This window comes from Lathyrus oleraceus, chromosome 5 (assembly GCF_024323335.1).
Source record: "Lathyrus oleraceus cultivar Zhongwan6 chromosome 5, CAAS_Psat_ZW6_1.0, whole genome shotgun sequence".
NCBI classification, from domain to species: domain Eukaryota; kingdom Viridiplantae; phylum Streptophyta; class Magnoliopsida; order Fabales; family Fabaceae; genus Lathyrus; species Lathyrus oleraceus.
The window spans coordinates 152,516,975-152,531,059 of NC_066583.1; the positions used below are offsets into that span (position 1 = coordinate 152,516,975).

The 14,085-nt window shown below is 36.0% G+C and overlaps 2 protein-coding genes across 3 annotated transcripts; both read left to right on the top strand.

Annotated features, from left to right (window-relative positions):
• Positions 1-891: 891 nt before the first annotated feature.
• On the top strand, positions 892-4,039 carry LOC127079314 (2-oxoisovalerate dehydrogenase subunit alpha 2, mitochondrial). 2 transcript variants are annotated; one of them, XM_051019715.1, is made up of 9 exons: positions 892-1,204; positions 1,280-1,417; positions 1,507-1,689; positions 2,336-2,493; positions 2,560-2,659; positions 2,775-2,886; positions 2,993-3,132; positions 3,259-3,444; positions 3,734-4,039. In XM_051019715.1, exons 1-9 carry the CDS (start codon positions 1,052-1,054, stop codon positions 3,899-3,901), a joined length of 1,338 nt encoding a protein of 445 aa, XP_050875672.1. In that variant the 5' UTR covers positions 892-1,051; the 3' UTR covers positions 3,902-4,039. The 2 variants fall into 2 exon arrangements, with proteins under 2 accessions (XP_050875672.1, XP_050875673.1); XM_051019716.1 differs by having other exon boundaries at positions 1,049-1,204; positions 1,287-1,417.
• Positions 4,040-4,171: 132 nt separating this feature from the next.
• Positions 4,172-7,775, top strand: LOC127079313 (cation/H(+) antiporter 15). The gene is made up of 3 exons (XM_051019714.1): positions 4,172-5,247; positions 5,342-6,337; positions 6,424-7,775. Exons 1-3 carry the CDS (start codon positions 5,038-5,040, stop codon positions 7,741-7,743), a joined length of 2,526 nt encoding a protein of 841 aa, XP_050875671.1. The 5' UTR covers positions 4,172-5,037; the 3' UTR covers positions 7,744-7,775.
• Positions 7,776-14,085: the final 6,310 nt, after the last annotated feature.

Sequence of the window (14,085 nt, forward strand, 5' to 3'; positions counted from 1 at the left end):
TTTAAATCCCATCTTGGAGAACAAACACTCGTGAAAAGACGGTGATCATTCGTCGAAGGATCCACACAACTTCTTTCTGAGCTCTGTGTGAGAGACCGACCAGGTAGAAGACAGACCAACATCCCGATGAGCATTTTCCAACATACGTTCCTTATTAAAGACGAAGTGTATCCCTTGAACCTCTTTTCCCACCCAATGATACTCAATATTTAATCCGCATGTAAGAATGACGTTACAAAATATTTCGGTGACGAGACAAACCTTTAATGCACATGTTCTCAAGGTCACCTACTTCCACTCGTCAGACTTTTCCACTTTTGTCTCTATAAAGCGAAGACTTGCCCGAAAAACATAAAACGATAATAGAGAGAATTAAAAATCCTAATCCTTACTTCACTAAGTATGAAGAATTTGGGGATGGGATGTTTTAGCTCCTAGCATCACACATTGGGATTAAGTTTGACAAAGGTAGTTACAGAACTACTTGCCATATATAAATCTTACCACGTACTAATTTCAAATATTATCTTATTCTTACTCTCAAATACATATCTCTAATTTCAATATCTTAAGGGTTGGAATATTAACTTTACATATGCTTTACACTCCACCGTATCCGAAACTCTTGCAGTCACACTGGAAAAACACATTCTCCCACCATCTCTTTTTTTCTCGAAATTGTATGCATTATATTTTAAAAATAATTAATGTCATAGTTTTTTTCTAATTTCTTATTCATTCTACATGCAACAAAAATGAATGAAGGATCAAATCTGACACGCACGTGCTTATCACGGGTAAAGCACGAAACATGTATAATAAAAAAATAAACTAATTATGTATGGAAGTCTTTCACATGGACTCCCCCACGTAACATCTGACGTTCACCTTATTTTCCCTCCATTTGGATTGGATACTCTTTTTGTCGGGTAGCAAATTTCGTAACTAAAATCACCACCTTTACAATCTCAATAACAATTTCAACAATTTAGTCAATAATATTCATTGCCATTCTCACTCTGTAAATCTATACTTTCATTTTCGCATTTGCATGATGAAGAACTCCACCACCATCCTCACCTACATCAAATCTCGAATCACTCCTCTTCTCGTCGCCGACCGACGGAAACCTAATCTCACCGGTCTCCATCCAGGCCGCCGCTTTAACTCCACCACTGCCGCCAATCCTTCCGTTCACGATCAGGTTTCTTCATTTTTCTAATATTCAATTCAATTCATCAAACGTTCTCATGCTAACTTTATTAATATAATATCCAAGGATATAGATTTTCCTGGAGGAAATGTCAAATTCGTTCCTCATATGAGGTTTTTATCTGAATCAACGCAAGAGAGAATCCCCTGTTACCGTGTTCTTGATGACAATGGGGACACAATTTTGGGGACTCAGTCTGTGCAGGTTTTTTTTTTCACTAACTTCAACTTCATTTTCATTGATTTTGCATTACTATGTAAAAAAAATTAATTAATAAGCATTGGTATTATTAGGTTAGTGAGGATGTTGCTGTTAAAATGTATAATAACATGGTTGCACTTCAAACTATGGACACTATCTTCTATGAAGCACAAAGACAAGGAAGAATCTCGTTTTATGTAACGGCGAATGGGGAAGAGGCTATCAACATTGCATCTGCTGCAGCTCTTTCCATGGATGATGTTATTTTCCCTCAGGTTACTTATCATCATACTAACTAAATTACATTATGTTTTGTATTTTTTTTCTTCATTGCATTAGAATATTCCGTCGGTACAGGTGTTGCGATGCTGATTGCAGTCGTCGCAGTGTGAATTAACCATAATATGTTCTTTATCACAAAAACGGTGAATAACGGTATCGGCACCTTCCGATACTTTTTTGCCGCGGCCGTTTTTTGCGGTAACAGACAGTTTTTTAATACCTTTGTAGTTGAATTTTAACTAATCTATATTGTTGTCCGATTCACAAATTTTAACTAACCGATATTGTCAAATAGAAGCTATAATACTCTACTAGAGTGAAATTTACGAGATGAATAGAAGCATGGTTTTAGATAATGGATAGAACATTATGACAGAAATTTTATCCAAGTAGCCGATCCCACTTAGTGGGATAAGGCTTGGTTGTTGGAGTGAAATTTAACCGCCATTTTATGTAATTTATGGTTGAGAATACTGCATTAGAATGTGAGCAATATGTAACAAAAATGTATGGGAAAATCTATATTTTTAGTCTGAATTCCATTGTTTTTTTAATTTAATTTGTTAATTTGCTAAAAAGATAATTATCTTGTTTAAGATTTGAAATGATCTTACAGAAAATAGGATTGATTGCATGCAGTATAGGGAACAGGGAGTCTTGTTATGGCGTGGTTTCACTTTGCAAGATTTTGCAAATCAATGTTTTTCCAATAAATTTGATAATGGGAAAGGAAGGCAGATGCCAGCCCATTACGGGTCTAACAAGCACAACTACGTGACTGTAGCATCAACCATTGCGTAAGTATTGAAAATTTTGATCTATGTATGATAATTAAAAAATGAAATATTTACTTTGATATGTAGTACGCAAATTCCCCATGCTGTTGGAGCTGCATATTCCTTAAAGATGGACAAAAAGGATGCGTGTGCCATAACTTACTTTGGAGATGGCGGTTCAAGTGAGGTAAATTGTTCAATTTCTATAATAGTAAGACTCATTAACAAGGATCCTCAATATGTTAAGATTTTCTTCTTCTTGTTTTTTATATTGTAATAGATTGAGTTATGAGCTATGACAGGGAGATTTCCATGCCGGATTAAATTTTGCAGCTGTAATGGAGGCGCCAGTCATTTTTATATGCCGTAATAATGGATGGGCTATCAGTACCCCTACATCAGATCAGTTTCGAAGTAATTTTCTGTACCTTCTATTTCAACTTCTTCTACTGTCTAGGTCTTTTCCATTGTCTCGCAATGTCTAACAACATATTCTGCTGGTTTTCGTGTTTATAAATAGGTGATGGTGTTGTTGTAAAAGGACAAGCTTATGGAGTTCGTAGTATTCGTGTAGATGGGAATGATGCTCTGGCCATCTATAGTGCTGTTCAAGCTGCTCGGCAAATGGCAGTTAGCGAAAAGAGACCAATTTTGATAGAAGTAAAATGATTATAACCTTTGAAGCCAAATCTTCTGGCATGTTTAAATAAAATACCGGTATATGGTCTCATATTGAAGCATGTTAACGGCAGACCAATGTTGTATCTCTTTCTTCTGTTTTTTCAGGCTCTTACTTATAGAGCAGGACACCACTCCACATCAGATGACTCTACCAAGTATCGTCCTGCCAAAGAGATTGATTGGTGGAGATCGACACGTGATCCTGTGGCGAGATTTAGAAAGTGGATAGAAAGGAATGGTTGGTGGAATGACATTGCCGAGTCTGAGCTTCGAAACAGTTTGAGACAGCAGGTAAACTATATCTTTTCCCTGAAAAATCCTTTGGACGATACTATATACCACTTACCAGACTTCCGTTTCAATTATATTCCTTGAATTTGTAATCGCCGCATAAAGCATTCTTCCTTTACTTACACAATTGCAACAGCTATGGAGTATTCAGCGACATGGTTTACCCCAACTTAATGATATATTGCACCAAAAATTTTGCAATTTTATAATCACGACTTGAACTTGATTTAAGTGGGTCGCTAAAAACATTGTTAAATAGTTATTCTAACTCACAAATTTCCTGCTACAGCTTCTTCAGACGATTCAAGTTGCTGAGAGTGCAGAAAAACCTCCCCTTGCAGACATGTTTACTGACGTTTATGACCTTTCGCCGTCCAATCTCCTTGAACAAGAGAAATGGCTGAAGGAGACCGTAAAAAAACATCCACATGAGTACCCAACAAATATTCCCATGTAGTATTTTTTTTTAAACTTTTAACCACACCATCTAGTTTGAAAATACTATAAAATCATCTTCAAACTTGGATTTTCTGTGTATTATGAATTGGAGAATAATGAGGTGTGGCATCCTCAAATAAATCATTAGTTATGAATACTTTTGGCACCACCTTTAAGTTATCTTTTATGTTTTCCAAAAACTACATATTAATTTATTCAAAATAAAATAAATATTAGTGAAAAAAATACACATGACATCATTAATTGGTATTCAAAAATAAGTTTTTTTACATTTAGGTTTTCAAATTATATAAAGTAACATAAAAAATGTAGTCTTTTTACCTGACTTAATTCAAACTTCTCTTCTCCTTATGAGAAGTTGGTCCAAACAAGATTTAAGAAAACCTCTTAAAAAACAAAGGGAGCTTTTATTTTGAAAAGAAAAAACAAATAAAAGGAACTTCTACAAAAGATGTTGGGAGGAACTTCAGATGTTTTCTTTTTGCAAATTACTTTACCAGGATATTCAATATAATAGTTTATAAATTTTTATTTGTTAAAAAAAATCTGTATTACAGTTAACCAATTAAATTTAAACAATTCAAATATTTTATTTTATTATGAGATTAATATATTGCTGATTTGTGATTGATAAACTGATAGCATTTTAATCAGTTAAGAGATGGGATTAAATTTTGATACACATGTTTATTCTTAATCTATAATAATCACTCACATTATATATATAAAAAATCTTAAGATTTCTTAAAATAGATTCCCTTTTTCCTCTGCACAAGATTGACCATAGATTTTAAAATAAATTTCCCACTTGGAGTGGAAAACCACCAAAACAAAACCAACCTTTTTTCCTTTCTCTCTACCTACCTCTAGTTTCTAATTTTCATCAAACAGATCAAAAATAATAATTATCCTTCTTCTTCTTGTTACATTATTTTCCCTCCTTATCATATCCATCTGCAAGATTTAAACAATCTTTTTCTGCAAAGTTCAATAACAAATTATATAAATGATTTTTTTATATGCTGCTATTGCATTGGTAATGCAAGTTTGACAGATGAAAGAATCCTCTATTAGGATTTCATATAACAGAAGGTGAAAGTTGCTCTATATCAAAAGAGGATTAACAAGGAAAAAATGGTATATAATGGAAACAAAACATCTGCATACATAGTGTGTTATGCACCAACCATGATTACAACGAATGGAATATGGCAAGGAGATAACCCTTTGGATTATTCTCTCCCACTTTTCATCGTGCAATTAACTTTAGTTGTTGCAGCGACTCGCATTTTCGTCTTCATTCTCAAGCCCTTTCGCCAGCCACGCGTCATAGCCGAAATTCTGGTTAGTTCTTTTCTTTTCAATCACAAAAATACATTTCAAGTGCCCTTTGTGTTGCATTGCATTGCTGATAGATGTGCCGTTTTCTTTGGTGCAGGGCGGAATAATGTTAGGTCCTTCGGTACTCGGAAAAAACAAAGAATTTGCCAATGCAATTTTCCCTCTAAGAAGTGTGATGGTGATTGAAACAATGGCGAATGTTGGTTTACTTTATTTCCTCTTCTTGGTTGGTGTGGAGATGGACCTAACTATTTTGCGCAGCGTAGGGAGAAAGGCGATTTTTGCAGCAATTTCTGGCATGATTTTGCCTTTCATCATTGGTGCTACTTTTTCCTTACTTTTGAATAAACAGACTAACAGTGACATAAACCAAGGAACTTATATTCTGTTCATCGGAGTCGCTCTATCTGTCACTGCTTTTCCTGTTTTAGCTCGCATCCTCGCCGAGCTAAAACTTATTAACACGAATTTAGGAAGGCTCGCTCTTTCGTCTGCACTCATTAATGACGTCTGCGCTTGGATTCTCTTGGCTCTAGCAATTGCATTGGCTGAAAATGAAATGTCTTTTGCTTCCCTTTGGGTTTTATTGTCGGGCGTGGCGTTTGTCGCCTTTTGTATTTACGCCGTTCGACCAGCAGCTGCATGGATGATTAGGAAAACACCCGAAGGCGAATCGTTCAGTGAATTCTATATATCTCTTATATTAGCCGGTGTTATGATCTCCGGTTTCATCACCGATGCTATTGGAACACATTCTGTTTTCGGAGCTTTTGTGTTTGGTTTGGCGATTCCGAACGGACCACTCGGTGTTACTCTTGTGGAAAAGCTTGAGGATTTTGTTTCGGGACTTTTGCTCCCTCTATTTTTCGCAATCAGTGGGTTAAAAACCGATTTAGGACTCGTTCGAGGGTCTTGCACTTGGAGTATTCTTATTACTGTCATTTTTCTTGCTTGCATCGGCAAAGTTGTTGGAACTCTAGCTGTTGCATTCTTTTATCAAATGCCGATCCGCGAAGGTGCTACCCTCGGATTACTTATGAACACAAAAGGCCTTGTTGAAATGATTGTTCTCAATGTTGGAAAGGACCAAAAGGTGTTAAGACTATAATAGTACTATTGATTGTTTTGCTTGTTCATCTCAATGAATCACTCATTTTGACTATTTAAAACTTTATGCAGATTTTCGATGAAGAATCATTTGCCGTCATGGTGATTATAACGTTAATAATGACCGGAATAATTGTACCTGCTGTATCGGTCATTCATAGACCATCAAGGGGAAGCATACATTACAAAAGAAGAACAATTCAGATATCAAAACCAGATGGAGAATTTAGAATACTAGTTTGTGTCCATAGTCCTCGAAATGTGGCAACAATGATCAACCTCCTTGAAGCCTCGAATCCGACAAAGAAGTCGCCGATATGCCTCTACATGCTTCATTTGGTCGAACTCAGCGGCCGTACATCAGCAATGCTTATTGTCCACAACTCAGCGAAACCAGAACAGACAGCAATTAACCGAACAGAAGCTCAATCCGATCACATAATCAACGCATTTAAAAACTACGAACAAAACACTTCATTCGTCTTCGTCCAGCCTTTAACAGCAGTTTCCCCTTACTCAACAATGCATGATGATATATGCAATTTAGCACAAGATAAACATGTATCACTAATAATCCTCCCGTTTCATAAACAACAAACAGTGGACGGCGGAATGGAACCAACAAACATGTCGTTTCGAACAATCAACCAAAACGTACTAGCAAACGCCCCTTGCTCGGTCGGAATTCTAGTCGACAGAGGCTTCAACGGTATAAACCGACTAGCCTCAGATCAAGTATCACATAACATAGCAGTAATGTTCTTCGGTGGACCGGACGACAGAGAAGCGTTAAGCTACGGATGGAGAATGTTCGAACACACCGGTATAAGCCTGACTATAATGCGGTTTGTCCTGGGCGAAAAAGCAAGTCAACCGCTTCGAAAACAAGGTCAAAACGTAATCAATTCAAATGAACCAAGCGTGTTAACAGTTGCAACAGATAATGATATAGAAAAACAAATAGATGATAAACTAATACACGAGTTCAGAATAAGATACGCGAACGATGCTTCGTTTAACTACATTGAGAAAGTAGTTAACAACGGAGAGGAAACAGTAGCAGCAATAAGAACAATGGATGATATACATGATCTATTTATAGTAGGAAGAGGTCAAGGAATGATATCACCATTGACAGCAGGGTTAACAGATTGGAGTGAGTGTCCTGAGATGGGTGCAATAGGTGATTTATTAGCTTCATCAGATTTTGCAGCAGCTGCTTCAATTTTGGTAGTTCAACAATATATTGGAATAGGATCAAATGGTGATGGATTAGAAACACCAGATAATAGTGACGAGTATAGTAATAGTGCTGACATAAATCATAACTCTGGAACAGCAAGAGGACATACTGTTTTTAATACAGAAAGAATAGCTCCTCATAGTTTATAGAAAAATATGGAAAATTTTGTATTATGACTTCTGGTGTGGTTACTTTTTTTACAAAGTTTGTTTGTTGTTGTAAGAAATGTACATAGAATTTCATACATTTATGTTAGTACAGTTCTTTTTAGTTTATGTAGGGTTATTTTTTGTCCTTCAATAGTAAAACTCTCCATTTTATATTAAGTTTCTTATATTACTCCACTCCAACTACATTTTAGTTTGGACTTGGCATATTCTGAGAATTCCTAGGAATTGTGTTTAAAAAACTACTCCATTGTGTGTGGAACCTGGAGGAGAAGTGTGAGGTTTATGATCAAGAGAAGCTATTAATTACTTGATACAAAAAATTTGACACTCAATTTAGTCTCTAAAAAGGGAAAATTATATGTTTATTTTGAATTTCAGAAAAGGTTCGAATTTGATTTATGTCCCCGAAAGAAATTACTGATTATGTCACGAATTAGATCGCATTCTTTAAGACGTTTTTTTGCACTTTCAAAAATTGTGCATGCTGACTATTCAGCACGAAGTCTCCAAGATCAAACAATTTAGTCAAAACGTAGAGGATATCCTATTGTGTTGTAGGTACCGTTTTAGAATGCACCTTTAAATACTAGTCGTTTGACAATTGTAAATAATTTTTCAAAAGAGGAGAAATTTGAATAATTCTCCAAAGAGAATTAAAAAAAACACTAGGAAAATTCAACGAATCGAAAGAAAGGGGAATAAGTTGGTGCTTCGACAAATAAAAAAATTCAACGAGTTTGAAAAATAGTCTTGGATATTTCAAACCTCTCATGCCTAGTTTGCTTTTGGTAAAGCATTTTCAAATGTTCGACCATATTGAAGGCTTCCATGTAACTCTGTTGCGTCTAAAACTCACATTTCATGATTGATAGCATGATGTAACTAACTTCTATAGCATAATCAATATGCTTTGTATAAGCACCTCTTTCAGTATTTTGTCAAAAAGTACAGGTGTGTGTTCCTCCTATAAGGGCAGGGGGAATCAGAGACTTTTGTAGGTGCATAATGAATAACAATGGTTATGCTTGTCCACAGCGGTGAAAAGTCATGTCTGGTGGTTATTTTTGTTGGTTTTAGGGACCTACTCACGTGAGGTGAGAGGCCTTGTTGTAGAATAATGTGCTTAGGTACAAGCGTATACGGAGTGTGATCTGTATGACTTAAGCTCCCTCCATTTCTCTTATTGGAGAGAGGTATTTATAGAGGCCAATTAGGCCTAGGATTTTCTTGGAAAGGATCACCGCCTACCTAGTCAATGGTGGACCATTGAATCCCTATTTCTAAGGGGGCATGGGCCAGTTAATGATCACAACTTCTCTCTACCCAAGAAATACCTTATCTCACATTTCTCACGATTAAACGACAGGATAACCTTGGGTCAAGATGATACCCTCCCCAGGGCAACACGTTGTTGTCACCTTCCTAGGGAGGTCCCTACGACCATCACCCTAAGAAATTACTTTTATAAATATAACACTACATAGTCCCTCAAACAAGAGGAATTTGATAGAGGATAAAGTATTTTTAGATCATGACTTTAGAGGGTATCCCGATGACCTGTATTTCTTGGGGATGTACTCCTTTAGGAAAGAGTTTAATTAGCATAGAGAATCTAAGTCCCCAAGGGCAAAGTTATATGTCGCATAACTGATGAGACTATAAGTCCCTCGGGGGAGGCGTTTGGAGCTCTCGGGCAGGAATTCCACCCAACTCTTAGAAAAGACTCTTGAAAGTCTCTTAGGCCAGACTTTAGTCGCGCCTCTAAGGCGTGATTTTTGTGTCTGATCTCGCCTGAGGAAACATTAAGTCCCTCATGTTCTAGTTTAATTAGCCAGATGTATCTAAGTTACTCAAGCAAAGTTATATGTATCTTGGTTTATAAGACTATAAGTCCCTCAGATAAGGAGTTTGACGAGACCTCTACCTAGCCCACAAACAAGACTTGTGATTGTCTATTAGGCCAGACTTCGGTCACGCCTCTTAGGTGTGATTTGTGTGTCTGATTCCGTATGAGGAAACGTTAATTCCATTAGGTGAGAGTTTAATTAACCTGAGAAATCCATGTCCCTCGGGAAAAATTATATGTAGTCTTGATGATGAGACTGTAAGTCCTTCAGGCGAGGCATTTGGACCTCTCGGGAGGGACTTTTACCCATCCCTCATACAAGACTTGTGACATTATCTTAGGCCAGAGTTCGATCGCGCCTCTTAGGTGTGAACTTTGTGTATGATCCCACTCGAGGAAATATTAAGTCCCTTAGGTGCGAGTTTAATTATCCTAGAGAATCCAAGTCCCTTAGGCAAAGTTATTTGTAGCCTGACTGATGAGACTATAAGTCCCTCAGGCGAGGCGTTCAACCTTTCGGGTGTGACTTCTATAAAGTCATCAGATAAGACTTGTGACTAATTCTCTTAGGTCATACATCGTTTGTGCCTCTTGGGCATGAAGATACGTTGTTGTGTATTCCTGAATAGTGATTCATTAAGTTATGTGAATTCCTGTTGTGTGTTTCCATATGAAGCGTGAACCCTTGAACGCTTAAGTCCTTGTTATTGTTGTGTCGATGATGCACAAGTAACATAAAGTGAAATGCTTAAGTTAAGAATAGATAATAGTCCCTTTAGAATCGAGCGGGCTTATAAGATATGAAACCCTTTGAGATTATTATCTTACCACATTATTACTATTATTACAGGTGCTTCATTGTAGGTGAAGGGTAAGGATAAGCTTGCATAATGATGTTTCTGAGACTTTTGTTTTTCTGATTTTCCGTTGTGGATTATGTACATATGTAGATGTTATACATAGCTCTTAGTTTTGATTAGATACCTTTATATAGCATGTGTCGTATTATATATTATTATTTTTGGACATATATATATATATATATATATATATATATATATATATATATATATATATATATATATATATATATATATATATATATATATATATATAATGATGTCAATAGGAATTTATGTGTATCAGTACCAATTTACACTGTGTGTAATATATTTTCTAGATGTATATCATGTGTGGGTGTTATAATTGGCATCAGAGCATGTCGATTCTCGACCCGACAATAAAACATCATAATAAAACAACTTATGCCTCATATGTGTAATTGTCGTCATTGTCCTTGATGTCATATATTATAGTATTGATCCTGGTCAACTTAATTCTATATGTACGAAGTTTAGGAGCATGATTGATAGATGCAAAGCTCCCAGAAGACCTCAAAATCAGAATGTGGAATCAGAACCAATGGTTGAATATACTGGGACTCAGTGGCTACCCCAATTTATACAACATGTAATGCAACAAGCGAATGGTGGTTCTCAACTACATTTTGTGGGAAAAGGACTGTACTATTGGACCATTTTGTGTCCCATTTTCACAGACCGTTACGAAAGGATACAAATACATTTGTATATTCCATTTATGCCCTCCAACTGATCTTTTAATTACCTATATAAATGAGTATTGGAAGAATGGAACAATGCTAACCCTAAGAGAATATCTTCTACGTGAACATTGCTAACCCTAAGAAAATATCTTCTACGTGAACATTGCATACTGTGAATAATTTGGGAGAAAGAAAACAAACACACAAGGAAATTTTGTTCATACACTGTCATAGAAAATATTTTTGTGTGTAAATATTTGTAATACTTTTGTGTAATCTGCTTTCTTAGAAGAAACTTTGTAACACACTTTGTTTGTCAACTTTTGAGTTGTATTTCCTTGAGAGACTAGGGTATAGTCATAATTTATCAAGAAGACATTGACGGTTAGTCTTTGTGGTTGTAATCAATTTTGGTTATAGTGGATTAAGTCCTTGTGATAAGGCGAAACCACCTTGGCGGATGGAGTGAAGGTAGCTTTGTTAACAATAAACCAGGATATAAATGTTTGTGTCCATTATTTTTATTCTTAGATCTCTCCTTGTTGTTTTGGGTAGCAAAAGACTTTCGTTCTAGAAACCCAATTCGAACCCCAAATTTCTTGTGTTTCTGTTACTTTTAGAAGGAACTAGAAAGATAACTTATGTTATGGTAAATAACTTAGGTTGTAGTGCTCGAATGTAAGAGTTGCCTTAGTGTGCATCCATGAGCGAGTAATTGCTAGAGATGGATCATTCCACTTACAAAAAGTGTTGGATGGCCTGGATGGTTAACGACGATCCAATTGTGAATTGAACTAGCTTGTATGGAAACACATTTTGATATATCGTGATTGTGATATAATCACATGGTATTGAGATATTGTGATTTTGATATAATCACATGGGAATTATGTATAATCACATGATCGTTGTCACATAGCCACATGGACGTTGATGAATTAATCATGTATTCGAGAATAACCCATATTTGTGTGTATCCTGAGTTTGAGACTCGTATAAAGAAGTAAGGGGGAAAACAAATGATTATTTGGTGGATAATGTGACCCGTGTCCATAGTCCTTGGATTGGAATCGTCTGGGGACAAGTATTCCATGCTATGGGAAGTTTGTGACCCGTGTCCATAGTCCATGAATTTGAATCATCCAGGGAGAAGACATTCCCTGATTGTGAAGACAATCGTGACTCATGTCCATAGTCCATGGATTCAGATTGATCAGGGAGAAATTTCCGAGGTGAGAGATATTCGTGACCCGTGTCCAAAGTCTTAGACGTATGATCAGTCGGGAGAAGATACTTTGTTATGCATTCTCGAATAGTGATTCATTGAGTTATGTGAAATTATGTCGTGTGTTTCCATATGAAGCGTGAACCCCTTAAACGCTTAAGTCCTCGTTACCGTTGTGTCGATGATGCACAAGTAACCTAAAGTGAAAGACTTAAGTTAAGAATAAATAATAGTTCATTTAGATCCGAGTGGACCCATATGATAGAGAATCCACTGAGAGATTATCTCACCCCTTTATTATTATTATTATTATTATTATTATTATTATTATTATTATTGCAGGTGCTTCATTGCAGGTGAAGGGAGGATAAGCTTGCCTAATGATGTTTTAGAGACTTTCGTTTTGATGATCTTCCATTGTGAATTATGTACATATGTAGATGTTGCACATAACTCTTAGTTTTGATTAGGCATCTTTGTATAACATGGGTCATATTGTACATTATTCTTTTTGGACATGTATATATAATGATGTCGATAGACATTATGTGTATCAGTACCAATTTACATTATATGTAATATATTTTCTAGATGCATATTATATGTGGGTGATACAGTCTCGCATGATGGACTGAACTAAAGTCTTGTCTGAGGGACTTAACTAAAGTCTCGCCCTAAGGACTCGACTAAAGTCTCATCGGAGGAACCCAACTCGAGCCTTGTCAAAGTGCTCGATTTAAGGGCCCTTCTAGGGTGTCCGAATGAAGGAAAATAAATTTAAAACACCTTTCCTTTTACAAGATCTCGTGCTTGAGGAATTGTGTATTGATATATCTGAAAAGGGTCCATAAGGGGTGAGGTGGAGATAACGGGTTTTAGTTGAGTCCATACCGCATCTTTTATTGTCCGTTTACTAGTTTGGACACATGTTTACTATATGTGTTGTCCTTTCTTATTGAACACGTCCCCTCTGTGAATGGTCACCAAATATGGGAAGGTTGGGAAATGGCGTGTCCCCACTCCGTAACGAAAAGGAAGCAGTCAATTGACCATGTTCTCAGAATAACCATGGATCAATCATCCACTCCTGCATCCTATCAGTAGTAGTTGTTATTCCCAAATGGCATAGGATCCAAGTCCAATACCATTATAAATACATCAACATTGGAGTTGAGAAGAACCTCATTCTGATACAAAAAACCACATACACAGAGTTTCTCACCCCTTATGTGAGCTAACTCTCATCCCCCACAACATACCTTAAATCCTCTCATCCCCTTACTAAAAGAAGAGACAAACAATATATCAGAGTAATAAAAATGATGCTATCAGTTAATTAGTATCAGATGTATTCATATGAAAACACTAATCAAAATAAATAAAAGCAACCAAACATAGAAAATGAATAATCTAATAAGGAATAAAACAACAAAAGGAGAAAAAAAAACAAGAAATAAAAGCAAAAAAAGAAGAAAAAAATGAGGAATAAAACCCCGACCTTACTAGAGAACTCAAGTTAAATCTCAAACCACAAGAACCAGAATCAAAGTCTTAGAATCTTCGGGAGAAACATTAAAAACATTTTATTTCAGAAACTATGTTAGAGATTTTCAAAATACTACTGATTTAGATAGAGGATAGAATTCTAAAATCAAACGGGAAAAACACAAAAAAAATTAGTAGGAG

Coding starts and splice junctions, on each gene's coding strand:
- LOC127079314 (XM_051019715.1), top strand. CDS start 1,052: ATGATGAAGAACTCCACCACCATCCTCACCTACATCAAATCTCGAATC. Junction 1,205..1,279: donor ATCCTTCCGTTCACGATCAG/GTTTCTTCATTT, acceptor ATAATATCCAAG/GATATAGATTTTCCTGGAGG. Junction 1,690..2,335: donor ATGATGTTATTTTCCCTCAG/GTTACTTATCAT, acceptor GATTGCATGCAG/TATAGGGAACAGGGAGTCTT.
- LOC127079313 (XM_051019714.1), top strand. CDS start 5,038: ATGGTATATAATGGAAACAAAACATCTGCATACATAGTGTGTTATGCA. Junction 5,248..5,341: donor GCGTCATAGCCGAAATTCTG/GTTAGTTCTTTT, acceptor TCTTTGGTGCAG/GGCGGAATAATGTTAGGTCC. Junction 6,338..6,423: donor ATGTTGGAAAGGACCAAAAG/GTGTTAAGACTA, acceptor AACTTTATGCAG/ATTTTCGATGAAGAATCATT.